The sequence below is a fragment of the Zosterops lateralis genome, assembly GCF_965231275.1.
Source record: "Zosterops lateralis genome assembly, chromosome: Z".
Lineage (NCBI taxonomy): Eukaryota > Metazoa > Chordata > Aves > Passeriformes > Zosteropidae > Zosterops > Zosterops lateralis.
In genome coordinates, this window is record NC_139800.1 from 85,897,218 (window position 1) to 85,925,077 (window position 27,860).

Genomic DNA, 27,860 nt, shown 5'->3' on the forward strand with positions numbered 1-27,860 from the left:
GATTTACTGCTGAAATATTTCCCAGGAGTTACTTTGTGCACAAAGCTGGAATTCCTCTTTGAAAGATCAGTGTTAGCATGGTACTGAATGATGATGGGAAATTTACTGAAGTCTGTATATTTTTTACTGGGTTTTGGAAATCATTTGTGCTGAATGAGCTGATTTAGGGGCTGATGGTTTGGGCTGGGAAGATGTGCACTGGTGGCAGATGCTGAATGTGCCTTCTCCTGCACAGCTGGCAAATGTGCCCTGGTGCTGATGTGCAAACACCTGTACTGCTCTCTTTGGGAAGGGAAGAGTGATGAAACTGGAAAAAGGAGAAAACTAAAAGTACATTGGAGCTCCTATATGTTAGAAATGCAAGTAGATTTTCTCAACTCCCACATTGTGGCTGAACCCAAAAGAGTGGGTGTTGAGAATCTTTTATTACACTTCTTGCAATAGACGTGAATTCATGTATGGTGGAGCTGGCTTTTATCTTTCCCAATTTTTGCTTAGTTTGGTGTGATATGAGAATAGAGTTTTTCTGATTGGACATGAAAACATCATAACAGGAGGTAACAAGTGAGCCTTGTTGCTGCTTAATTTGCTTTTGCTTCACCTTTTCTCAGCAAAGCTTCCACAGTTTGTCAGCTGCTAAATATAAATTGGAAGAGATTCCACCCCAGACCCAGGGCTCCATGGTCTCCAGCACACCTCCCCTGAACATCCTCCTCCTCCTTCTCCTTACTGGCACCATGGCTCAGCCACGGCTGCTGCAGACCCTCCTGCTCACTCCAGCTCCCAGAATTGTGTCAAAGGATGACATTTCCATGACTGTGGGTTCTTTATCTGGCTGCACCTTGTCTGGGATCCTTCTCCTGCTGGCAGCAATGGCCCATGGTCAGCAGGGATGAGGCTGTGCTGGTTTTGTGCGTCAGCAAGTGGCTGCAGCTGTGCCACATCAGTGCCCTGGGTGCTCCTGCTCTGTCACAGCTGCTGTTCCCCTGCTGCAGGGATGCCTGGCAGTAGAATGCTCCTGCCCTAGGGCTTGCAGCTTGGCTATGGAGCCAGACCCAGGTGGCTCTGTGTGGATGTGGTGGTCCCACCCCTCTGAGCACAGGATCAGCTCCTGCTGGAGGGTGGGGATTCAGCTGGTTCCATTCCTCCATGGGTCAGTCATGCTGCCTGGGTGATAATCCTCAAACCTGAATTGCACCGAGTTAACATTTTGTTTCTTATCTTCTTTTCCTTTCACAGCACTTTTCTTTTTCTTGCCTTTTTCCTCTCATCCTCAGTGTGCCTAAATCTAAGCCTTTTGAAAATGTCATTCTAGTTTTTCAGAAGCTTTCCCTTTTTTTGCTGTGTGGTTCCTTAGCTGAGCCCACCCCCGGGTTTGGGTGATGGGGATGTGTGTCTGCACTGAAGCACTGACTGCACAGAAGCCCCAGAAGGCCTTGGAGGAGAAGTACAGACCCTGGGTCAGGAGAGAGTACAGATGGTGCTGCTTCCTACGCTGTGTTGGAGCAGGTGCTGGGGGAGAAGTAAAAGAAGGAGCTTGAAAATAGAGTGAGCCTTTCCTTTAAAATCTTCCCCAGTCTGATAAAAGATAATTTAAGGAGTCCTTGAACCTGGTGAGGTGACCAAGACATCAGTCCTAGCAATGGACTAATCCTAGTGGGACTTTCATGCCATGTGCAGGACATACAGGCCTTGCAGGGGCCATCTTCCTCAGGATCAGTAAGTCATATCTTCCAGAAAAACAGGCATTTATAAGCCTAGTTGCTGAGCTTTCCCTCAAGATGAAAGCCTGGTTTTGGCTGGCTGTAGATAGACAGCATGTGCCTGCAGGCTGAGCCAGGGCTCCCCTAGGCAGAGAGGAGTGTGTGCTGTCCCCGTGGACTGTGGGGACAGAGGGACTTGCAGCAGTCACAGGTATTGAAGCTTTCTGCCATAAATATTTTAATGTGTGTTTTGTGTCACTCCCTTGGCATGGGGAACAGCTGCACCACCTGGAATCACAAGGAATTCCATGGTTTACCCAGCTGTCCAGGTTAGTCCAACACAACACCTTCCAGCAGCTGGCTCAGCAGGGTTTTTGGCACTCACCCTTTGGTGCCAGCTCTCACACAACTGTGCAGACATGGACACCTGCATCAGCCTGGTGGCTGGAGGCTGCAGAAGTCTGCTGCTCTTGGCTTCAAATATGCTCATGGCCCTTTGCTGACACCAAATCCTGCTGGCACTGGTGCCTCTCCTGTTCCCAGATGAGGACCTGAAGCCACTGGACACACAATTTGCTCTTGGCTACCAAAGAGTTTACTCTCACATGCAGGAAGCAGCCCTAGGACCTTGGCTGACTGTCCTCTGCTCAGACCAGGTCCTGTAAGTCACCTTTTGGTGAACAGAGCAGGCCTTGTTGAGGAGCACAGTGTGGTGCTCTGTGCCACATGTTCTGCAGTGCATGTGCCATGGGGTATCTCTGTCTGCCTAGTGCCACCTGTCCAGCTGCCAGCCCCTCCCTGCTGAGATCCTACAAATACTGTGTAAACACCTGCTCTGCCTGTGCCCAGCAGTGTGTCCTGTTCCTGGGCAGGACAGACACACAGCAGGTGGGTCTGCTCACATGGGTGTCAGGATCCCGCTCCAGGTGTAAGTATGTTGGGGGAGCACACAGGTAGGACAAATTCCCCAAAAGCACTGAATCCCTGAATCCCTGAAAAGCAGTCAGATCCTTGACTGAAGCAGTATGTGGGTAATAAGGGCAGCTGCCTGGATGCCTCCATCCTGCTGCCCTATTCTCTGCAGCCAGGAACAGGTACTTTGCCACTTGGTACAGCCTTTTTGTAGACAGAGAGCAGGTGTGCTATTCACACAGGGCAGTTTGCAGACAGTGTAAATTAGTATTTTTCCCCTGTTAACTCCCTCTGTCCTTCCTTCTGGCCATGGTGGAGAGGGAGTGATGGGCTGCAGGGTCACTGCTTTGAGGTGGGTATGGCAGTCTGGGCTGGGCGCAGATTGCAGGTGCTGCACTGGTCATTCTCCTCAGACACAGGGCTGTATTTCTGTTCTTTGCCCAATGAATATTTAATTTTGCAGAGTGGAGCAGCTTCAGCAGGAGAAGCTGGAAGGGCCACTCTCCCCATCTTGCTGGGTTCATGGTAGGGGCACTCTAAGGGAGTTCAGTTCCCATTCCTGCATGAAGCAAAGATGGGGATGACTTAACCCCCTCACACACTGGCTGGCTACCCTAGTTAGCCCAGAAGGTCACCAGGAGACATGGAAATAGGGTACAGCTGTGCTGATTTGAAGGTTCCTCAGTACCAAATAAATGTTGCTTTTCTGAATGTCCAAAGGGACAAGCAGCTGAGAACAGGCAGATCATGGAGAAGCTCAGTGTGATCCTTTACATTTTCATTTGATTTACTTCAATTTTCTTTCCTAGACAACAGCAGCAGCCCCCACACGAAAAGCTGCTGTTCCTCATTCACAACAGAGCTGTCTGCAAATGAATTTCATAGCAGCAGCAGTGTTTGGTCAGTGTGGTGAATGTGAGGCAGCCTGGCAGGTGTGTTACACAGCTGCTGCGTGCACATGCTGCGGGCCTGTAGGGTTTGGAAAAGGAGAGAAAAGAAGAGCTGCTAAGAGCAAAGCACTTCAGAGTTTAATGGAGTGTTACAAGAGGAGTTTGGACTGGAGCAGGAGCTGTCCCCTCTCTGGATGTCACTGCAGACCTCCGCCATGCATGGGAGTCTCTCTGTGCCTGTATCTCCTCAGAAGGGGTGATCACTGGCTATGAGGATCATTCTCACAACCCCAGTCTGTGCAGTGATCCCAGGGTACATCCCTCTGGAGATCCCTGTGAAATGTCATGGGCAGGGCAAACCAGGACATGGAACAGGACAGATTCAGCAGGGCTCCTTGCTGGCCCACACTGGCTTTCCTCAGAGGGGCAGAGAGCTCTGAATTCCGTCCTTGTCTTTCCCCTGCCTGGCTTCAGGCAGCCTCCAGAACTCTGTATCATGGCAACAATCTCCCCCTGCAGAGGAGTCTCTGAATGTAATAACTGCAGCAGCATTTTATGAATGCCCATTTTAGAACCTATACAAAAATGACACTTTACTGTTATGACAATTTACCATCCAGATGCTGCTGGTTTTTAGTAAGACCTTAAAACTTGAGGTCATGCCAGCTGTGTGGGGACAGCAGTTTGTAAAATGCCCTGAGGTGCTGTAGCATGGGGAGTTCAGGCTTGGATTTGTAACAGCTGGTGATCACAAAGCCTCTTTTTTGGCTCTGAAAGAAATGAGTGGACTTTCCTGAAACCTTGACTTCCTGCACCCTGTGCCAAGCTGGCTGTGCTGTTCGTAGCCAGCACTGGGCACTACCCTGGGGTCTTTTCTGTGCTGTCCCAAGATAAAAAATCCCCACTTTGCTGCAGAACATCAGCTGAAGCCTTGTTTGAGAGGCTGATGTCTTTAATGCCTCACTGCCTGTCACTGATCTTTCCGCAAAGATTAATATTTGAGGACAAAGGTCATGCTTCTGTTCAGGATTTATTGCAGCATCCAACTGATGTGCCTCAGGCACAGCAACACACTTGTGGGTTTGATGCCAGCACTTGGTTTTCCCTAATATTTGCCCAGGAGGTTGAGTTCAGTGCCCAGCACAGAGGGGGATGCCAGGCATGAGTTAGCCAAAGAGCAGCTTTAATCACACCACAATCAGGCTGTTGTGCCCTGACCTTGCCAAAGGGCAGCATCCTGCCCCTCTGTTGGATTAACCTGCTCCCCAGAGGATGAGTACAGACCAAACTCCCCCTATCTCCCTACACATGTTTAGGTGGTTGTCAGTGAGAAAATGTCTTGTGAAACTTTTAAATTAAGTGATTTGTTGTTGTTGTTTTGCCTGTAGAAAGGTTAACTTCCTTTCTCCAGCCAGTTTCCTGATCAGCCTCAATTAACTGGTATGTCCCTCTCATATCAGTGCATAACCCAAATGAAAAACACATTTACTGTCAGTTGTATTTGCTGTTGAGCATTTGAGTCACCGGAGGAGTTACAGCACGTGGCCAGACTCTGCCTGGTTTGGCTGGTGCTGCATTTTGGGGAAGGCCAGGGCAGGGTGAGCTTTGGGGACACAGAGCAGCCCCACACTGATTTGTGACAAATACGCGTGCACAGCATGGGCTTTTGTCTTGTAATTTCAGTGGCATCTGTGTGTGATATCATCTAGTTGATGTGTTGGAGCTCATTAAGTTATTAAATGCAAATTTTATCAATATGAAACCATTGACCTGGTAAAAAAAAATTCAACAAATAGAGAAGAAACCTCTTGCTCCTGCTTGTCCCCAAGTTGGGTGAAGCAGTTGAATGAGAGACAAATATTTGAAATATCTTTGTAAGACAAACTTCTTTCTCACCAAGACCAACTCTAGGCCCTGTTAAAATCAAGAATGTTTCAAGATGCCAGTGGGACTGAGCCTCGATCCTCAACGAACACAAATCGCATTTTTATCTACAAGAGGGAAAACCAGCAGTGTGTGCATGGTGGGGGAGAGAGCAGCCCATGGCTGGTGGGGCTTTGGGAGGCAGAGTGCCCCACACACATCTGGGCTGCTGTGCTTTCAGTGCAGGCCTGAAAAACTTTGGATAATGTTGAAATGACCAGAAAGCTTTTGAAAAAGGGGAAATAGAATAAATATTGTTGATGCTAGAGTGTGCTGAAGTATGCAGCCTGTCTGATTTAAAACAGCCAGGAGATTATTCCCTAGAACCAACTCTGTGATATAATCAGTGTTTAAAATTTGATTATCAGAAAGCCCAAAGACTTTAATCTGTATAGATGTGCATCAAAACCTTTATTTGCAAGAACAAGGATGTTTAATTTTTAGCTGTCATTCCATTTGTAGATAATCCAGAAAAATGCCTACCAGCTTTAAGCTCCTCTTGTGTTTAGTCAGTCTGGTCTTTGTTTCCTTCTCCCAGGGAAAGGTGAAGTTGTGTGTGTTGTTCTGATGTGCTTCATTGCCACTGAAATGATCATGGTGCTAAATATGGTACTGAAACAGCCTCTCCCATTATTAATTAGGAAGAAATCTAACAACTGAACATAAGAACAACAGCCTCTCCAATGTCTGTGACCCCTTGCCAGGTGAAAACATGATTTCAGAAGCTTATTTGTTCAAAATTAAAAACTGTAACAGTATGAAAGCCCAGCCTTGTTCCCAGTGCACCTAGAATCGGAATAGAAATGGAAGCTTACTTTGACTTGTAGGATACCGAGTCTTAGTTACTACATAACCTGAAGACAGTAGCCTGGCCAGCTGGAGGAGAATCCTTTTTGATTGAACACCTTTCTGCTGGCTAAGGGATCCAATGGTCAATGTAGCAAAACAGGAAAGTCTAAAGAGTAGTTTTTAGAGTTTAAAATATAACACATGGTAATGTAGTAGTTCTTATAGGCTGTATGTAGGTTCTATAGGATTTTGTGTCTTGTATTGGTTGGTCACTGTAAATTAGAATATTCATCCCAAAAGGAGATATAATGTATTGTAACCAGGACCTTGCGCTCTTTTTTCCCTGCTCTTTTCCTCTCTTTTCCCTGCTCTTCCCCCTACACTCTGACCCCTGCCACCTTGCTCTATCACTCCCCTCTTCTTAGCCCATATCCTCTTGCTCTCTCTCCCTCTCTCTTTGGGACTTCCCTTCAGCCAAGGCTGGTGGCTGAAGGCAAGGCCCTTTCTACCCACGACCCTTGCAATATCTCAGAATTGCAGAGTACCTTATCCCTGTAAGTCACAGATGCTCCTACAAGAAATAACATCCCTAAGATCCATATATCCTTTATTACATAATTTCATGTTTAGTTTAAGGAAGCTGCACTTGGTTCAAGTTCCGCCTTTGGATTAACACTTTGATATATGTGTTTGCATTGGATTTGTGCTTTATTTTGATTGCTGCTTTCCCCTTTCTCCAGAAACTGCAATACCCATCTGTGCAAAGGACATCAGTGATGATCTGATGAAAGAGTTTGCTTTTCTGTCCGGTGAGTACCAGAACATCTTCAGGGTCTCTCTCTCTCCCCTCCTGTGGTAATTAAATTAAATACTCCAGACAAACTTCTTTGCTATTTGTCAGAGCGATACTCCTCACGGGCTATTGCCCATCAGGTAGTATCCACTGCCACTAGAAATGTTGTTAATAAAACATGGAGGCAGTTTGAAAGAGCAGATTAGGTTTCTGTCTCGTGCCACACTGTAAAATATTCTTACCTCCCAGCACTCAATGCATTAACCAGTACTTTGGTGTGAAATGTGTTTCTGTAGGTTCCAGACCAGTGTGTTTATTTGCCCTTGTATTTCTGATTTCTTTTACTGTCCTGTGTAAAGTCCACTCAGAAAATGAAGGAAATACCTGGTACTTAATACATTTGCTTCTAGCACCTGCACTTGTGTGTTGTGCTTGGACTCTGAGGCAGATTTGGCTTTGTTTTGCTCTTCTGGTGACATGAAGATCCCCTCTGCCAATGGCAGTGTGTGTTCTGACCTGACTGGGCTTTGCTGCTGGCCCTGCTCAAAGCATGGCCAGGGAAGCATCCCTGTCTTCTGTCCAGGTGGAAAAGGAAAGGACAAGGCCTGGATTATCACCCTCCCTGACAATGCTGGCTTCAACGAGGTGCCTGAGGAGAATGTGTCCAAAGTCCTAACATACCTGACCTCAGTACCAAGGTATGATCTCTCTGTTAGCTTTGGTCTGTGGTGGGCAGAGGTGTGGATCCTGCCTGGGTGAGGCAGGGATCTTCTGGGTACAGCCATTTCTGGGGCTGAGGGGCTTCTTCAGCTCCCAGAGCACAACAGAGGCATGCAAGCCCTCACAGTGTCCAAGTGAGGTATTTTATGTGCTAGGAACTGCAGGGTAAGAAGTGGACATCATCCCTGTGACCTGTCAGCTGGAATGTGTCACACATTTAGTTGATTAAGTTTCTAATTAACAACAAGCTTTCCCCAAGCTTTGGCATGTGTCAGCCCTTTAATACGCCACACCACTGCAAAATAATATTTTGACATGTACAAATAGAGAGTCATTATTGTGGAAAAGGAGAAATGAAACCAGAGGAGGAGGCTAATTACAGGAACAAAGCGTTTGGGGTCCCTGTGACAGATGATGGCTCAGCAGAGAGCAGCAGCTCCCATTACCTGCCTGTGTGTCAGAGCAAAGCTGCTGACTGTCTGCCTGTGCCTCTTACAGGGCTGTATATTTAGATTAATGGCCATCCTAGTTCTTGCTGCTGAGCCTGGTGACTCAGTTACCTGGAATGCTTAATTTTCTTGAATAATGCCTGTTTTGGCAAATTTCTTCCTGCAGAGAGAGCAGGCTGACAGCAGCTAGATGGGAGCTTTCCGTTAACAGCTGCCTTGGAAGAAGTGTGGAGTGTTTAGGTGCCCCTGTTAAAAATAATAATAAAAAAAAGGGAAAAAAAAGTAGTCTGTAGTTCTTCTGTCCTCTTTTTGATGAACTCTGAGGTTCCAAGAGCACTGGTCCAGCAGGAACAGGACCCTGCCAAATGTTGGCCAAGAGGTTTCTCCTTCATCCTGTGCACATAGCTCTGGTCTGTGCATCTGCACTTCCCAGCTCTGTCTGGTTCCTCCAAGGCTTCTTATTCCATCTGATTGTAAACTGTAAACACCCTGGCATTAGCATGATGAGCAGCCTTGCTGTCCCTGTAATAGGGACAACTCTATCAGGAAACTAATGAGAGCTGCAAGCTTGCTGGTGATTCAAACATGTTCAGCATGTTTTCAGTAAAACCACTTTAATCATCCTGCTCTGCTCCTTCTGCCACCATAACAGCCTGCCCCAATATCTGATCACCTCAAAAACATGTGCTCCCTAACACTTTGAAGCTGAAAGGAACCAGGCAAAGCATCACCAAGGTGAGAGTGGCAGGTCTGTGTCAGCTGTGGTGCCCCTGTGTACACATCCCTCAACAGAATCACATCATGGGATTAGAGCTCAGACTTCCGCCCAGAAAGTCCCTAAAAGAGATCAATATTTACCTGCCAGAGGTATTTTACTTCCTCACATGTCAGAGTTCAGTGTGGGTGCACCAACACCTCCTTACATGTGGGTGTGCAGGGGCAGATCAAAACCACACACCCCGTGCCTTTCCCATGCAAAGGGACTGCAGTGTCCTACCTGTACCAGTCTGAGAAAACCTTATGGGTGTCAGGTTTGTAGTGTTTGAGGAAGCTGAATTTCATGAAGCATTTTTCTCCTGGAAATAATTGTTAGATGAAAGAGATGGCTGCTGAAAGCTACTCCTGACTCCTCAAGGCGAGTGCATTAATAGCAGAGCCAGGAGGAAGGCAAGTCCTGTAGGCAAGTCAATTTTTAGTATTCCTGCGAACTGTTCTGCAGGCAGAAGGCAGCTGCATAAAGTCCTTGTGTGCATGAGCTGTAAAGGAAAATAAGTAGTAGGTGCCACTTTCTATTCCATGCACATCCAGCTCAAAATGCTGCCCCGGCTGCCTCCAGGCTGGCTGTGCTGAGCAGCACCTGAGGGGTGTTCCTGAAGCAGAGGTGCAGGGAAGTGTGGCAGATCCTGGTGTTTGCAAAAAAAAGACCCAAAGAATGATAAGGCAGCACTTTGTCCTGGCTTGGATTGAGGCCTGTGACAGTGTAGTCTTTACAGCAAATACAAATCTTTTCTCTAGGCTGAAAGAATTTATCTCTCCCAAGTTAAGCCAGAATTCCAGCAGAAGCTTAAGGAAAAGAATAAAAATCAGTTGAAGTCAGTTATGGTATCTCTAAGATTGTTGTTACAAAAAACTGACTTATTTGCTATAAAAGTAAAATTTGAAAACTAAAAAAATCCCTCTGTGTGTAGCATTGGTGTGGTATTACCTTCAATACTGTGTGCAGTTCTGGGTGCCAGATTTAAAAAGGATGTGGGGGTCCTTGAATGTGTCCAGAGGGAGCAGGTCTGGTGAGAGGGCTTGCAGGAATGTTGCTGTGAGGGGCAGCTGAGGCCTCTGGGCTTGTCTGGAGTGGAGAGGAGGAGGCTGAGGGGGGATCCCATTGTTTTCTGCAGCTTCCTGAGGGTGGCATGTGCAGAGGAAGGTGCTGAGCTCTTCTCCCTGGGATCCAGGGATAGGATGTGTGGGAATGGTTCAAAGCTGTGCTAGGGCAGGTTTAGGACAGACATTTGGGAGCATTTATTTCCTGAGAGGGTGTCAAACACTGAACAGTGGCCCATAGAGATGTCATTGATTCACCAAGATGTCAGTGTTTAGGGGGCATTTGCACAATGCCCTTAACCACAACTTCCAACTTTTGGTCAGCCTGAAATGGTCAGGCATTTGGACAGATTATCACTGTGGGTCCCTTCCTGCTAAAATACCATATCCTAGTCTGTTCTGTTCTATTCTTTGATTGTATTTAGACAAGCTTTGCCTGTTTCATTTGGGCTGGGAGGTGAGGAACAGAGTGGTTTAGAGCTGTGACTGATAACACAGAGCAGTGGCACAGTGGAGGGTGCTGGTGGCTATAAATACCTCTGAGTTTCAATATTGGGCAGGTTGTGACGGCATGCTCTGATCCCACCAGCAGCAAGGAGTCTCTCAGTCCTGTGCTAAATCTCACAACTGCAGACTCCAGGATCCAGTTTCAAGTCCTGCAAAACATCCCAGGTCTTTATTTTTAGTCTGGTGCATCCTGCAACACATACAAAGTTAAGGATAAGGAAAAAAAAAAGGTGACAAGAAACACCCAGAGAGAAATCGTCCTTGCACTGGTTATCTGTCTCCATCTTTCTACTGCTGGATGCAAACAAACAGCCCTCAGAGCCTTGGTAGAAACCATTGATTTATTTTTATTGTCAGTCTAAAAGGTACATCATGGGCCTGGAAATCTGATAAATCTGCAAGGCCTGGGTGGCAAATAGTCACAGACTTTCTCCAGTGGCCCTAGAATAAATGACGAGTTTCCCACAGTAGGTGTCAAGGCTGTTAGACTACTGGAACTTTCCTCTTTGTTTCTGTAAGGGAACTAATAAAAGTAAATTAGCATGCTTGGAGGCTCTCTGAGCATAACCTTGTCCTGAGTTAACGGTGTACTTCAGCTTTTCTTAACTGGCACTGCACTACAGTCTGGCTGTAGTATATTTAAGTCTATCTTAAATTACTTGAATTCTGGGGGTTTTCTTCAATGTTTTATTATAATTACAGCAGTTCAGTGTAAACAGGATTTATTTTTTTTTCAATTGCAGGCTCTTGGGAAATACCATGGGGAGTTGGGAATTGTTTCTTACAGCTCAGAGAGACACACCTCTTGAAATGGTAGAATGTGCTGAAAAACCAAAGGGTTTTATTTTTGCCTCAAACCAAAGGGTGGCCTGCTCCCACCCACCTGGGTCACTTAGCTCATGGTGGGAGTGAACAGAGCTAACAGAAACCTGCAGAATTGTCTCATGTTCCCCAAACTATTCTAAGCAAATTAAGGTTTGGCTGAAAAGTCACACTCACCATACTCACAACCTCAGACTTTATTATATGTAGAAGTTCTGTGTACGACCCATATGTAAAATTTGATATTCATTTTCTCTGCTCTTTTCTTCTACATTTCAAGGCCCTTGAATAAATTCAAATGAAATGAATTTATTTGCCCTTTGGGTGTGATGTTACAGATCCATAAGATCTGTCGTAGAATAGCTTGGGAGTTTGGTGCCTCAACATATCTTCAATAAGTTATTGTTATGAGTCGAAGGGAATTTTATTTTTTATCCCTCTGAGCACAACTGCTAATTCCTCTTAAATATATCAGTCACAGTTGTAGCTGCCACAGACCAGAACAGCAAGATGTGCACTGAATGAAAGCTCCTGCACTGGCTTCAAGTGTCTTGTTTATTTTTTTCTGTAGTGAGTTGCCAAGTATTGTCTGCCGTGTGATGCTTCTGAGTAATCCACCATGTGTTTGCCTTGCCAAACACAGGAATTAGTGGAAATGATGCTGACAAGAAGCTGCTTGCACAGGGCTGTGCCCAGTGCAGACACCTGACCCCCTCTGGGGAGCCAGCACATGTCCTGGGAGCCTCTCCCCAGCACTGAGGCCTGGTGTGGGACGTGACTATCCTGTTCCAGCATCCACAAAATAAATATTGCAAATATCACCTAAGTATCCTGTAAATACACTCTCGTTGGGGGACTTGGTTACAAGCTGCCTGCCTGTAGCAGTGTGCAAACAGGAGTGCAGGTTGTCACTCAGCTGCCTGGAGTGTGTGCTGTCACAGCTGGAGCCTGGCTGGGCTGTTCCCACCAGCCTGGGGAAGAATATTTGAATTACAGACAGGGCAGTCAGGCACTGGGGCTCCTGCTAGACCAGGCACCCCTGGTGCAGCTGGCTGGCTTGGTCAGACTGGGCATTTCAAAGCAACTCAAAGGATTTGGATGTTAAAAGGGATTTCAGGAGCCTGTGCTTGCCAAGCCAAGAGGAGTGTGCTGGAAAACGCCTTGGAGCAAGCACTGGCTCCCCGGCAGGACATGCTGGGGGAGCCACCACAGGCTGTTGGAGTACCAGCTCCTGTCCCCTGTGCCAGGCTGGCCTTGCCCTGCCTCGGTGTCACCTCTGCTGTCTCCTGCCAGAACAAGCCAGGAGCCATGACTTGGCTGCTGTAACTGAAGCCCAGCAGGAGGAGCTGGGCAGTGAGGGCAGGGGGGACTTGGGGTATTAGCTGGGGGAGGCTGCTGAGGAGGGGCACAGTCCTCTGGCTCTGCAGGCTCCTTATTAAGACCAGTTTGGGTGTCAAGAGCAATCTTTGGGTCTCCAGCAATGTGCTGTCACCCCCTCACTCACAGTTCATGCTTCACTCTGGTCTGCCACAGTCACAGAGTCACAGAAAGATCAGGCTGGGAAGGAGCTGTGGGGATCACAGGGAATGGCTGGGATTGGAAAGGGATCTTAAAGATCATCTAGTCTAACCCCACCAGCTGAGCAGCTGCACCTGGAGCAGGTTGTGCTGGAATATCTGGAGGTATTAAAAGCCCCAGGTGGGATTTTAAAATATCCGGAGGAGGAGATTTCACAGTCTCTCTTTGCAGCCTGTTCCAGTGTGCTGTCACCTTCAGGAGAAAGACCTTTTTCCTCATATCCTGTTGCTAAGCACCACTGGAAAGAGTTTGGGTGTTGAGGAAAATTTTTTTCGAAGGGAATTTCAGGAACTGTAGAAATGCTAAAATGTGGTTTGGATTCTGAGTTCTTGGATTGGTTTTTTTGGGAACAGGGTCACTTTTCTTGGAACATTATCTCGTTACTGTTGTTTTCTTAACTTGTAGTCAACATGAGTCTGACACTAAATTTATCCTAATCCTGGATAGAAGACTGGACACATGGACATCCGTCAAAACAACTCTCCAAAAAATAGCAGTAAGTCCTCTTTAATGTTTATTGCTTTTAGTGTACTAACTCTTCATGCCTTTATGTATCTCAGGATCCAGGAGCAATGATCCAGAAAGCTCCTGCTTTCTCTCTAGGCAGTAGTTTGCTTTATGGCCCTGTAATTAATTTGAGTGCGTAAATGAGCTGTTTGTGTATTAATTTGCTTGTTTGATCCATTTGCTGGGGTTTATATATACTCTTTTGCAGTGGTTTGGATGTGTTTTGTGCCATGTTCTATGCTTTTGATGGGTGGAAAATTTGGTTTCCTACATGTTCTTTCATGACACTGGTTATTAGTTTATTTTACCTAATTGTTGGTGACTGAAAGTTTTAGGTTCTTTAAACAGGCTTCACAAGCATTAGTATGTGGGCATGGGTGGAAAAATCTATTTTAAAAGTGTATGGATGCATTAATGTGTTTTAAATGATCTTGTACACTTGTTCATGTGCTACACAGCATGAGCAGATATCTGGCCTGACTATAGCTCACAACTGGGGTTTTGCAATTCTGCATTGAATTGTGTCTTGGAACCAGAGCTGGGATTTACAGCAGAGCAGGCAGCTGTAGAATAGTCATGTTTATGGGAGGCAGGAGCTAACAGAAAAATCCTTTCCCACCATGTCATGTGAGTATGTCAGTGGAAATATTCTGTGTGTGTTACTATTGTGTTTGTTTCTGCTCATAATCATTGAATGGTTAAAGACATCAGTCCATCTGAGAATGGATGAATAAAAGGGCAGAAAAATGCTTACCTGATTCTGATAAAGTTGGATCTTACAGTATTTTAAATTGTTAATACTGGTACAGCTTAACTTGGTGTTAAAAATACCTGGCTTTGCTGGCATTTTGCTGGTCAGCATCCCATAGGAGGCAGGGAGGGTTCCCTTTTTGCAGTGTGAATGAGATACCACTAAGAGTATATTTTGTTCTGATTTTTCTGGATGTTAGAAATGGAACTTGCAAGTGTTGCTACCATACCAGTAGAGAAGAAGCAGCATTTAGAAAGTAGTGCTTTAAAGTGATCATCCAAATTCAATTCTGCTGCCAGTGTTTGAACAGGTGCTAATACCAAGAGCATCCTTTAAGGATGAGGTACTTGCTTTGCATAGTCTGGAAGTTGCAAATGGGAAAAAATCCTGTCCTAATTTGTGGCTTCTACAAAAGTGTAATTCATTTTGTGTTTAATAAGAAAATTTAATCATTTGAGCATACACCCTATTTGTGAGCCATGTGTCCATGTGGAGAGGTGACTTTGCCTGCAGTATCAGGGCTGTCCATGCAAAGAATGGGAGGTGCTCTGTGCAAAAGAGGGATGAGAAGCAGGAAACTCGTGCACTAAAACTTATTGCCTTAAAAGCAGAGTCTAGTCCTAAATGGCTGTTTCTGTGTCCAGAAGGTGTAAGGACAAAAATTAAAATTTTTATTTTTTTCCAATAACACATCATAAATCTTGGTGCAAAAAAAAACCAAACAAAACAAAACAAAACAAAAAAACCACCAAAAAAACAAAACCTTTTTCTGATCTTTGTACAGTTTTGGAGTAAAGGAGTGCCATGTAGCTGAATTTAAAATACAGAGCATGTCCTATTTTTTCCCAGCATATGTATATGCAATTGCAGCTCTGCGGTTGTGCATCTGATCTTGAAAATTCTTCTATCACACTGTACAGATTTTTGTTTTAACTCTTTATGTGTGTCTGTAATTGCCTGGGCAAACCAGGCTGTTGCTGGGAGGAGATACCAGGGCAAGCCTCGGATTTTGGCCGGAGCATCTTAACTTAGTTCGCCCCCGGAGCACTGAACAGCTGGAAAAGGCACCTTGGAGACGAGGGCAGGGGGGAAAGGGAAGGGTGAAACCTCTGGGCCGTGAGCCAAATCCTCGCAGGAAACAGCGTCTGCAGGATGATTTTTGGCATTCCACCTTAAAAGCGAAGCCGGCGCTGGGGAGGAGAGCGGGGCTGCCAGCCGGGGAAGCCAGGTGCCGGCAGGGCTGCCTGCCTCCTCGAGCCGCTGCCTGCCCGGCCCCTGGCAGCGGGGACAGCCGGGGCTGGCGTCCGCAGCATCGCTGCATCCGCATCCGCCACATCCCGTCTCATCCCACCGCAACCCCATCCACCGCATCCCGGCGCATCCCGGCGGCGCGGGGCCATGGCGGAGGCGGGCCCGCGGAGGGGCGGGCGGCCCGCCCGGGATGCGGTAAGGGCTCCGGGCCCGCCGGGCTGCGGCGCACGGGGACGGGGCCGCCGGCTCCGCTTCGGGCCGGGGGAGGGCGGGCGGGGGCAGTGGGAACCGTGCCCGCAGCGCCCGGGGCCGAGCGGAGCTGGGCGGGGGGGGAGGGAGTTGAGCGGCGTCCTCCGTGCGGGAGCAGCGGGGCGCTGGGTACCGCTGGTATCACTGGGCACTGGCGGGTATTGCTGGCTACTGCCGCGTATCCCTGAGTACTGCTGGTATCCCTGGATATCCCTGGATATCCTTGAATACCTCCAGGTATCGCTGGGTACCGCCAGGTATCTCTGGGTATCACTGGATACCACTCGGTACCGCCGGGTTTGTGGGAGTGATCTTTGTTCTGAAGGCACACATGAAGTGCCCACCCTGCAGTGCAAAGTACCTAAAGGTGCCTGTTATTCTCACCCTTGGTTTAGAGGTTGTTATCTCATGTTTCCCGGGGGAGGATAATACAAGGAGAGAAATGTAACCTGGCCTAGCAGAGTAAATCATGTCTTAATTAACACAAATCTTTGCATCATGTCTTTATCCGTAATTTAATGATACAACTCCTACTGTCTTAAGAATTCTTTTTCGTTCTCTGGGTGTCCCTGGATATCCCTCAGTACCCCTGGGTGCCTCCAGGTATCACCGGATGCCCCGCAGTGCTGCTCCCAGCTCCCTCCACCCGCAGGAGCAGCTCTGTCATTGTTCCTCCAGGCAGGGAAACCTGCTGGAAGAGAGAAGGACCCTGGACAGATTTGTGCCCCAGTGAAGCTGACAGCATCTTTTTGGGAGGTTAATCTTGCAGCCGGCTGAAATGGAGGTAGCAGAGCGCTTGGGAGTTTCATTCTGGCTCTGGGGGTAGTTGAAGGCTCAAATTAGCAGCACCTGGCATTTTGTTGCCTGACTTTTCCTTAAAGGGGCAGCAGAAAGTCATTAAGTTCAGCACCTGTGTAAACACTCCTCTACAGTGCTCAGAAGGAAACTTACTGATAGATACTTTTTTTTTTTTTTTTTTTTTTTTTTTTAATGTTTATTGATTACCAACCTCTACGGATGCCCCAGTGAACTGAAGGGAAGAATAGTCTCTGAAAACCGAGTTCCTAAAATCGGACGAAATGTTACAATAACACTAAATGTGTCAGGATGAGATACTCAGTAATGAGGCAGCAGCTGTGATGCTTTCAGTGCATGTCCTTTCTTGTGCTTTATTAGCCCAGTTCATCTGTATTGATTAAATCAAGGCTCTCGGTGTGGTTATAGTTAAATGTGCATTTAAAAAGTTGCTTAAATGACCTTAAGGTATCCATGTCTGTGTCCTCGGAAGGGAGGGGGGTTGTGAGCATGGGCTGTGGTCAGTAAGACAGGTAACAGTAGTGAAATGTTGCCAACTGCCTGGTTTAGTGGAATTGTGCTGGTAGTTTTCTGTCTTTCCTGGTGTGCTGCAGAGCACAAAGGCTTTAGGGGGTTCTTTAAGTATTTTGTTACATAACCCCAGGTTTATCAAGTGCACAGGGTTCTTTTTAGTCTTACAAATGATAAGATAAAGCATAAGGCAAGATTATTTGTCTCTGCTTTCTTTACTATATTGTGGGAAAGGGGGTTTTGCAGCAGTGCCTTCAGTACCATTAGAGTTCAGTTTCCAGGAAACTTTTCTACATTTCAGCCCTGAGAAAAGGTAAAATTGTGAAAATTATTTAGAAAGAGACAGTGCCTACAGAAATGTTATGTAGAGGAATCACTGGTCTATGTAGGTTTTTTCCTAACACTTCATCCTTTCCCTTAAGTCTCTAAGAGGGCACAGGACATGGCTTGTTGGTGTCTGTCTTTCTACAAGCTTATTTCTGTTCTTGCTTTTTTTTTTTTTTTTTTTTTTCCCATACTTGGAATACATTAGGTATCATTTGCAAAGCTGCGTTTCTTGTTTTGTAGCTACCCATAAGTGCTGACCTTGATTCTATATGTATAAGATCAGCTGAAAAAAATCCCCAAATGCCTTCTAAGCTAAATGGAAATCAAATCTTCTGCCCTGGAAACTCAGCTGTTTGGAGGTGAAATACCAGGGAGCAAAAGGGATTATGGCCATGAGATTGTTCCTGTGGTGGAAGGGTGTGAGTGCTGTGGTCTCTTTGTTTCTGTTGAGTGGAACTTGTTGGCATCCTGTCCCTAAAAGTGTGCAGAGGCACCCAGGGGCACACAGAGGTGTGCAGGGGCTCCCCTGCTCTCAGTCAGACATCCCACACCTTATTCCTGTGCAGTTTGGGCAAGCAGCTGTGCCTGTCTCCTGCCTACTGCTCCCTTCTCCTGGAGCTGTTCCTGCCCAGGGGCACCCAGGAGCAGGCATTCAAAGCCTGCAGGTTTTCCCATGGGGGAACAGGGTTTGCATACCCAGACTCTTCTTCCAGGGAGTTTGCTCTGTGCCCAAACTGTGCCTGTTAAAGAGGACTTGAAGGAGGAAGAGAGGCCAAAGCTCCATATACCAAATAGGGTTAAAGAGGACAGGGGATGAAGGGGAATAGTGATATCAGACCAAGGGAGGGTGAATTTCTGGATGTTGGTCTCAAAGATATTTATGATGTATTTTTCAGGAGAGGGTCAAAGTAGGAGCCTAAAGGAGGCTGCCCACGGCCTGGAGCCAACACCAATGTCTCTGTAATTTAATAGTTTGCTGTTGTTTCCAATGCCAAGTCTTTGTCCCTGACACCACTCTTGTTGCCTTCCAAAGTTTGTAATTTCATTCACAATTTTATTTTTTTTCTGCTCGTACTTAAAATAACAGCAGATCAATATATTGGATTTATGTGGCTTATATGATCCTAAAAGTCACTGTCCATTTCTAAGGGAAGCTGTGGGCAGTGGAAGCCACAACCTGCCCCTTCCCAGCCAAGAAAACAGAGCAAATGAGTGGCAGTGCAGTTTATGGATGCCAAATCTCAAGTGTAAATCAGGCCTGTTTTAAACAACACTAATGCACATTTGTGGGAATGATCTTTGTTCTGAAGGCACACATGAAGTGCCCTGCAGTGCAAAGTACCTAAACACATTCATTACTCCCACCCTTGGTATAGAAGTTGTTATATCTTGTTTCATGGAGGAGGAAAATATAAGGAGCAGAGAAATGTAACCTGGCCTGGCAAGATCTCAGAATAAATCATGTCATAATTAAGTCTTTGCATCATGTCCTTATCCGTAATTTAATGATGCAACTCCTACTTTCTTAAAAATACTTTTTCATTCTCAAGAACCCTTTTCACCGATATATTTAAAAATGCACCTGCCAACCATATGCTTGAAAAAGGGCTCCAGCAATGTAGACAGGAAATTCAAAATTCTTGCCACAAATTAGATGTTGCCTGGTAATTACCAAGGACAAGATGAGTGTGCTTGATGCAGTTACAGGATGATTAGCAAGTTAGACAATAAATTTTGCTTCCTCGCCTGTCATTCCTCTCAATGTTCCATCCCTCTGTTCCCTGCTAAGCCATAATTTCACTCCCCAAGTTATAATGATGACCAGTATCCATATTATTAAGGTTTATAATAAGCGTGCCTCCAAGGAGCATGGCTGAGCTCCTGCCTGCTCCAAGTGGAAGTGGAGCTGCACAACTCTGCTAAACCACTCTCAAATCTCTAAACTGCTCTCAGCACCTCTCTTCTGAAATAAGAAAAGGCTATCAGGAACAATGAGGGAAAAAAACCTAAAATGGAATGATTCCCTGTGTTTTCAGTGCACTGAAAGCTGTTGCTGCAGCTGCCAGGTCCCCAGGGTGAGTGTGATGTGTGTTTCCTTGCAGGCCTCCTTCCCAGGGAACCTGCACCTGGTGATGGTCCTGCGCCCCACGGGGTTTTTCCAACGCACCTTCACGGACATCGGATTCCGCTTCAGCCAGGAGGATTTCCTGCTCAAGCTCCCGGTACAGACCTGGCTCTGCAGGGCTGCTGGGTGTTCCCAGGGGCTGCCCCTGTGCTTCAGCTCGGGGTGACACTGTCCCCACACCAGCGCTGTCCCCAAGGAGAGGACATGGATCTGCTGGGACACCTCCAGGGGAAGCTAAGAGGGCTCAGCCCCTCTGCTCTGGAGCCAGGCTGGAAGAGCTGGGGGTGCTCATCTGGAGAGGAGAAGGCTCCAGGGAGAGCTCAGAGCCCCTGCCAGGGCCTAAAGGGGCTCCAGGAGAGGGACTTGGGACAAGGGTTGGAGGGACAGGACACAGGGAATGGCTTCCTGTTGAAAAGGGGTAGATACAGATCAGATATTAGGAAGAAATTCTTCCCTTTGAGGGTGGTGGGGCCCTGGCACAGGGTGCCCAGAGAAACTGTGGCTGCCCCTGGATCCCTGGAAGTGTCCAAGGCCAGGCTGGACAGGGTTTGGAGGACCTGGGACAGTGGAAGGTGTCCCTGCCCATAGGAGCAGGGCTGGAAACTTGATGACCCCTAAGGTTCCTTCCAACCCAACCCATTCTATGTGAAGAGTAGCCAGGAATTTGTTTAATATCTGAAAAGTCAAAATACAGGTCTAGTGGAGCTTTTGCTATGAATTTTACCCATATTCATCTAAGTGTAGACTCCATACCAACACCATGTTGGTATTTGTTCTTAAAATAGCAACTGAAATGACTTTATATTCTCAGCTCAAAATTTCCAGACTTTTAAATCACCTTCATTATAGGGCATAATGAGAATAATGAAGAGAAGAAAAGTACATTTATAGAATCTGAGGTTGATGCTACTACAAACACAGAGAACAAATTAATGCTTTCCTTTAGGAAATAGCATGATTTTCCCAAGATTTAAATTTTTCACTCTAAAATGCCTGTTCTTTGCACAATTTTGAACATTCCTGACATATCCCATGGCAGATCAAGACACGCAAAAAATCATGAGTACATATTTATGTGAAATTGGTCCATGATTAAAATGTATGTGTTCTTTACCAGTTTACTGGTCATCCCTTGCTTAAACCTGCATCACTTTGTTTTCAGCTCTGCTCTGCAGCATCTCACTGTGCTTTGCATTTAGGAAAGAAACAACCTTACATGAGGCCAGCATGTAATGAGCTCCATGAAGGTGTATTAACCTTTGAGGGTGTCCAGCACTTCTTAGAATGACCTAAAATAATTTGCAAGAGGGCTCCTTGGATGTGTTTTGTAAAGCGAAAGGTTTTAATAAATGAGAAAATAACAAATGATACAAAACAAAAGCTGTGTGCAGATGCAGGGAAGCCCTTACACCTAGCTAGGGCATCCCAAGAAGCACTTTGTACTTGTTCTTAAGGACTTAATGTTTTAGGAGGGCTTTTGGCAAACAGCCTAATAGAAACTACTTAGATTTCCGAGGAGCAGCTATAGAGACCAACAGGTGCCTCACTCAGCCAACCACAGTAGGAAGGGCATGGAGGATTCTAGTATTTCTTCCTTAAAAGTCTTTTCCTTATTTGGAAACATTTTCTTGGGTGTGGAAATAGAATGCAACAGGGTGACTTACAGCAGTGGTCAGATACAAAAGTAAAAGCTGTGCTAAGCTATCAGTGTAAGAGGGAAGCTCTGGTCCAGGACAAGATGCAGAGCAGGCTCGAGTTTGAGGTCCGTAAAAGTTGTGTGTGGTGAGCAGGAGTGGTGGTCCCCAGGTGACAGCAGTGCCCTGTTGTAGGAATGCATTTCCCACACCCAGCAAATGTTTTCCATATAGGGAAAAGTTTAGGACTCACCCCTTGCATTTCTTATAAGGAAAAGAACTCAGAAACTTCTTTGCAGTTCTGACAGTAATTGGCTCAGTGCCAGCACAGGAGCATGGATTGGGCTCTGAGAGTGTAACTCAAAGCCTGTTGGTGATTTTTATTAGCATCAGGCCAGATTGTCCCTCCTAAAACATTCAGTATTCAGGAAGGAGCACTAAAGAAGTAAAGGGCTTTTTGGAGTGTCTTGGCAGGGTGTCAAAGATTTCTCAGACACCTGTGTGGTGCTTTTCTTTTGTTTTCTGTAACATTTGTTATTTTGATATTTTTCCTTATTAAACCTTTTGCTTTACAAAACACCTCTGAAGAGCAATCTCGGTAATTAACCAAGCCACTTCTCTGCAAAGGCTGGACCCTCAGAGACTGATACATTTACCGGTGGTTCATTACACTCTGATCAGGTGCTAACCTGTATCACTGTGTGTGTGCAGGTGGTGATGCTGAGCTCAGTGAGTGACCTGTTGACCTACATCGATGAGCAGCAGCTGACCCCCGAGCTCGGGGGCACCCTGGAGTACTGCCACAGCGAGTGGGTCATCTTCAGGACGGTGAGTGCGGGCTGCCCACGGGCACTCAGACAGCTGGGGAAGGTTTCCAGTCAGGCAGGGAGCACTGGGGAACTAAAAGTAATCCCCAGAACCTCTGCATCTCCTAGATCAGACCTGCAGAGGAGCCAAGGGGTGTTAGGCTTTGATAGGTTTGCAGGGGAACTGGATGATTGGCTCCCTCAAGCTCCTTTTGAAACTGCTCCCAAAATATGTGTCTTTGTAAATCTTTATTAAAATTCCCTTAATGGGAGATACCAAATAGTCTTTTTTGTTAATAGTGGTTGCTTACTGTGATTAATATGAGAACTGTGTTTGGGAAGCGGGGTAATGAGACTGCCTGCTGCATACTTGCAGGAAGTTCAGAAAATTTACTTCTTGGTTTGTTTATTTCTCTTAGCAAGAACTTTCCTTTCATATTGCCAGGAATCACAAGTTGTGCTGTGCTGTATGTTTTTATGCTTCCTGTCCACTCTCAGTTTTCCCTGGGATGTTCTCTCACAGATGAGTTGCAGGTTGGATTCCCAGTGGGATGTTCTCTGTCTGCTGTGGACATCCCACCCAGCTCTCTTTTACGCTCCCCTGGCCCACCTCACTCACACTTCATGAGCTGTAGGAATGTGGTGAATGCCAGTCTGACTGCAGCCCCTGTGTCCCAGCAGGCCATAGAGAGTTTTGCCCTGACAGTGAAGGAGATTGCCCAGATGTTGCAGTGCTTTGGCACAGAGCTGGCGGAGACAGAGCTGCCCGAGGACATATTCTCCATCGAGCGCATCCTGGCGCTGCGCACCGAGAGGTACTGCCAGCTCAAGGTATGGCTCAGCAAGGCTCTGCACAGCCACCTGGGCTCTCTGCTGCTTGCTTTGCCTGCTGCCCACTCTTCCCTCCCTGCCGTGTGTGTGTGTGTGTGTTTGTGTGCGCTGTCAGACAAGGTGGAGCTCCCCGTACGTTTGCCATGCCTGGAGCAGATCACCCTGCCAGCACACAGTGAATTGTCTGAGCTGCCAGCTCCCTCCTGCCTCCAGTCACTGTCTGGAGCCTGCTTTGCACATCTGGCTGCCAGGAGGGCCCTGGGAGGCTCTGTCAGCTGCTTGGTCACATCCCCAGGTGGGATCCCCTCTGCCTAACCCCCGTGGCTGCAGAAAGCTGCACAGAGTTCATCAGCAGGTCTGGAGCAGTGGTTTGGCCCCAGGTCCCTCTGCCTGGTGGCTCTTCCTTGGGGGTATTAAGGGAAATGTGCTGGAGAGCGTCCAAGATGAAGATTTTTGTGTGAGCACACACTACAGAGCATCCACAATGTGATCCATGTCTTCATGAGAGCCTTCAGATTTTGTCTGAAACAGCATTTGTTTCTTGAGTACTTTAAAATTTTTTTCAACTCTTTGTGATTGTGATTAATATAATTATAGGAGTCAATGGAAGGTTTAGTGCAGCCAGCTGCTGCTTTATCAGCCTGTTGTCTTTGGTGCTCCTTCATCTTTAAGGGAGCAGCAAAGGCCTGGCCTCAAACCTTTCCTTCAGAAGCAATCAATGTGTTAATAGTTGTTCTGTGTGGCTGAAGAATGAGCTCCTTTGCTTTGTGACAGGTTTCATTTACCTAAGTCAAAGAATTTTATCTATTTTAATTTACAATCATTTGTCATTCATGTGTGACAGCGAGTTCCCAGAAAGCTGCCTCTAAGAAATACTGAAAATGTCATCCAAGTTGTGCTGTGTGTAGGCATAAACATGTGTGTGCATGTTTAGAAAGTATCATTATAGTTACTGTCAATGGGCCTCCATCTCTTCTTTGAAAATGAAGAGAGTAATATAAAATAGCAGCTACATCTATTGCAGCATGACTCAGGGACTTCAGCTTTGTACTCAGGGCTGCAGCCACAGTGTAGGGGCAAATATCAGCTCCACAGTGTAGATCTATGGATAAACCAGTCAGCAGTGCCCACTTTTCTCTCTGGAGAAATAAAGCATATCACGTGTTTTCATTTGCATAGAAAGGACAGCAGCACTCAGTACAAGCCATCTGTTGCTTTTAAGTCCTCATCTACTAATTTCAAATATCAAAACCACTTGTGGCTTTTGTCTGAAATGAGGCCTGTTGGCTTTTTCTTTTTGTTCCTTTTGTTTCCTTTTGTTCCTTGTAAGACTGTGAAACACAAAAGCAAATGAGGAACTGTGCACAGATTGTGGTGACAGAAAGGTGTCTCATGACAACCCCAAGACTGGGACAGTTGATTCCTGATTTCAAATAATTAGTCAATCAGAATAATTTATGTAGCTGTGGTGGTGAACAGAAGCTGGCGGCAAGCACAATGAAAAAATGACAGAAATTAATTAAACAGAGTATCTGAGAAATTAACCCTATTGATATAGTGAACAGAAGAAGTCAAGTTACCACCTGTTTGACAGTCAGGCCCCTTTGCTTTATGGATAATGAATGGCTTTGAATCAAAAGAGGAACATGGATGTCTGGAGAGTGAGGTGTCAGAGGATGAAATAACAGCCCCTTGCAGTCTAAATCACACTGCATCATTCCTCTTCACTTCTGAGTCTCCTGGCTATGGAAGTGTCAAAAGGAGATGGGGTTTCTGCCTCATGGTTATCTTCCAGGGTGTGTTAGTGACAGGGATGCAGACTGGCAGGGACACTGTGTGGAAGGTGGGAAGCTCTTGCATCTGTGCCCTGCTCCTGGGGCTGATGTTATGTTTAGGTTGCTGTGAGCTGTCTGGGGCAAGCAGGCATTTAAGCAAGTCTAGACTCTTTGAATCTTCGCCTTGAAGAGATTTTTGCCATTGTTCCTCTTGCAATAGAAACTTGGCCATTTCCTGGGATGGGCTTTTACTCCTCCAGTCCCTGGCTGTCCAGTGGAACTATACACAGCTCTCTCCTTCAGGTCACCTCAGTTAATCAGTTACATGTGCTTCCTCCCTCCTCATTTCTGTGTTTGACCTCTTTTTCCTGAAAATAGTTGACTCAGTGCACATGTTTGCTTTGAGGCTGACCCCAGCCAGCACAAAGCACCTCAGCTGATGCTAGTGATGACACCAAGGGTTTAAATTTTCCCTAAGCAGAGGTTGTGTTGGCAGAGTTGATTTTATGTGTAGAAGTTGCAATGAGTGATACTATGTGGGCTCAGTCCTGGCTTTGTTCCTCATGGGATGCTCCTCTTACAACCTGGGTGGAGAAGCACAGCCTCCAAGCTATGTAAAACCTTGCTTGAGAACATGAACTTGTGGACAGATGTCTCACAACACCACCCCCTGCTCATCAGGAAAGAGCTGGGGAAGTGCTGGCCTCATGCTCCTGCATCATTTTGTGGCCTGATGTATTCATGTGTGCCAGTTTCCACCTGGGCTGGTGCCCATGGCTCAGCCTCGTGTAGCTCCAGAGGCTAATTCCGTGTTAAGAGGACTAAAACATCTGCTGAGAGTCCTTTGGTTTGTTGGGTATTGGTGCTTTGTTTCACAAAGGGAAACTAAGGCAGGAGAAACACAAAATTACTTACCCTTACCTCATAATGAGTAGCCTGAATGAGAAATGTTTTTTTGTTATACAGGAAGAGATTACAGCAGTCACAAAAGAGGGAAACTTGCTTTTGAGCAGTTTTGAGGAGCCTGACTGTGGGAAATGCAGTCAGGACCAGCAGCAAGAGAGGCCTGGGGACTGGGAGACTGTGAATCGGTGAGTGCCCTGTGTTCCTAATTTCCCTGATTTTTCAGTGGAAACACTCAAATTATTTGAGTGTGGATGTGTTGTTTAAGTCACCTATCAAAGACAAAGATACCAGAATTTTACTCCAGTCCATCAAATTGCTGGGTGACTTCTCTTATGATTTTGACTTGCTCTGATCTTTATTCCCACTGTTTTGATGAGGCTGTGTAGCAGATGCATGGTTTCCCATGCCAGGCTCATGGGTTTTACCCAGATAAATGGAGATAGCAACAACTGCTTTACACTGATGCTGTCCTCTGCAGTGATGGTTTCATTAAATCTCTCTCCGAGATCATCTCAAGTCATATGTTTAGATGTCTGATGAGTCTGTTGACTTCTTCTGAGACTTTGGGTCTGGAAGACCTGTGTAAGTGATCTCTAGGTCTTGTCCATCTCTGTCCTTTGTTTGCAAATTGTTCCAATCCTATCCTTCTTCTGTGCCCAAGGTTACTTGGTCAGCTGCATGAGATGGAGACTGCTTTTGATGGCTTCTGGGAAAAACATCAGTTAAAAATGGAACAATATTTACAACTCTGGAAGTTTGAGCAAAGTTTTCAAGAGGTAGGATCAGATGTGCTTCCACTGGCAGAAGGGAGAGTTGGAGAGCTGATGGAGAGAAGGGGTTTTTTTGCTTTTTATTTTGGGAGTGTTTAATTTATGCTGTTGTTCCTTGACTGGCAGGGCTGGGTAGCCTGGGGAGATGGCTGCACTTCCTCATTGAGAGCTAATTTAGGTATCACTGCCCTGCAGCCGCGTGGATTTTGCTGATGGAAGCATCTTTGAATTTAAAAATTAGTTCTTGGGCACTAGTTGCATTATTTGATTTAGCAATCTTAGCTCTTAGAGAGTGATTAATTTTGGGCTCAGAATGATTTCCTGCCTGTACTTTGTATCCTTTTGCAGCAGGCTTCTTCTTTGTGTCTAGGTCAAGAATGCCATTGAATTTTTAATGGGTCAGCAAGCAGAGGTGCCCGACACTGGTGACAGCATCCCCCAAGTGAAACAAAGGCTCAAGGACCTGGATAATTTTGATGGCATGGCCCAGGTGAGATAACCTTGCACAGAGGAAGCACTAATGAAACACAGGAGCCACATTCAGTGTTTGTGGTGGGAGGTGTTTGCTGAAATTACCTGGTTTTGGTGTAATTTGTTGGTAAGTGCTGCATGAAAGAATTGATTTCATGTCTCTGCTCTGAGCAGCAATGCTGTGATCACTCTGAAAGCCAGAAAAAGGGTATTTAATTATCACTGTTAAAATAAATTGCTGAGCCACCATGAAAATCTGGAACAGATAAATGTCTGAGTGTGGGGGAGGCGTGGGATTTAATGAGCTGGAAGGAGAATTATTTATATTTGAAGTTCTTTAGCTATGCTAATAGGCAGAAACTTGTTACCAGGCACATGAGGTTGCAAAAAAAAGTTGTATCCTGATGTGTCTGTGACTTAAACATAACATATGGGTGAAGGCTAAGAGATTTAGGGGAAAGAAGAGTGAAGAGGAGTGATTCACAGGAGCCCAGCTAAGAATGTGACTTTTGCAAAGGGATGTGCTGGGCACATGGACCAGGGTCAGCAGAGAAATCCTGAGGGGTCTGGACACAGAAGAGTTCTGGAGAAAGGTCTGAGGCTTGTTGGCCATTTGGAAGAAGTGTTTATGGGGAGAGGGAGGAGGATCAAAACACTAGGCAGGCAGGGTGCAGCAGGAAAGCCAGTCCTGGAGAAACCATGACCATTGCACTGACTAAGGTGTGCAGAAAAGATCGTGTGTTCTTGGCATCAAGATAAACCTTAACTACTCCAATTCCCTTTGATGCTTGGGAGCGCAGTGGGCCTAAAGAGGGCATCAGCTGCAGTTTATTCAGGGTGCAGTTCCTGGAGGGGGCAGTGATGCATTGCCTGCAGGCACTCAGGGCATTGCCAGTTTGGTGAAATACTGTTTTCATCTTCATCCTCTTTATGGATAGCAAAGGATTTTCTTCCCAGCTGGTGGGTACCATTCTATCCTGCATCAGCCAGCCATGCTGGCCACTCCTAATAGCAGTGATCTCCATGTGTGCCTGAAACCTGGTAAGGCAAGGGTGCACATTGGTACCTGTGTAGCCCTGGTTCGTGCCTGACCTGTTTTGGTTTCTGAAATTCCTTTCCCAGGGAATTTTCTGTAAACAAGAGACATGTTTTGGTAATGGTAAGAATGTTTACATATTTCCTTTAGGAGGAGCTTCTTTTGATGTCCCTCTGGTCTGACCAGTGTGG

The 27,860-nt window shown here is 46.2% G+C and overlaps 1 protein-coding gene across 1 annotated transcript in view; it reads left to right on the forward strand.

The window, feature by feature from the left end:
* Positions 1–737: 737 nt before the first annotated feature.
* LOC310922576 (proto-oncogene DBL-like) overlaps positions 738–27,860 on the forward strand; it is a gene marked incomplete at its 5' end in the record, with an annotated part of 51,712 nt that continues 24,589 nt past the window's right edge. The window contains 10 exons of the mRNA XM_083883206.1: positions 738–882; positions 6,958–7,026; positions 7,594–7,708; positions 13,310–13,400; positions 19,418–19,537; positions 21,786–21,902; positions 22,562–22,711; positions 25,453–25,577; positions 26,054–26,168; positions 26,533–26,652. Coding sequence (XP_083739332.1) covers positions 738–882; positions 6,958–7,026; positions 7,594–7,708; positions 13,310–13,400; positions 19,418–19,537; positions 21,786–21,902; positions 22,562–22,711; positions 25,453–25,577; positions 26,054–26,168; positions 26,533–26,652 — 1,167 coding nt within the window. The remainder of the gene's footprint in view (positions 883–6,957; positions 7,027–7,593; positions 7,709–13,309; positions 13,401–19,417; positions 19,538–21,785; positions 21,903–22,561; positions 22,712–25,452; positions 25,578–26,053; positions 26,169–26,532; positions 26,653–27,860) is intronic.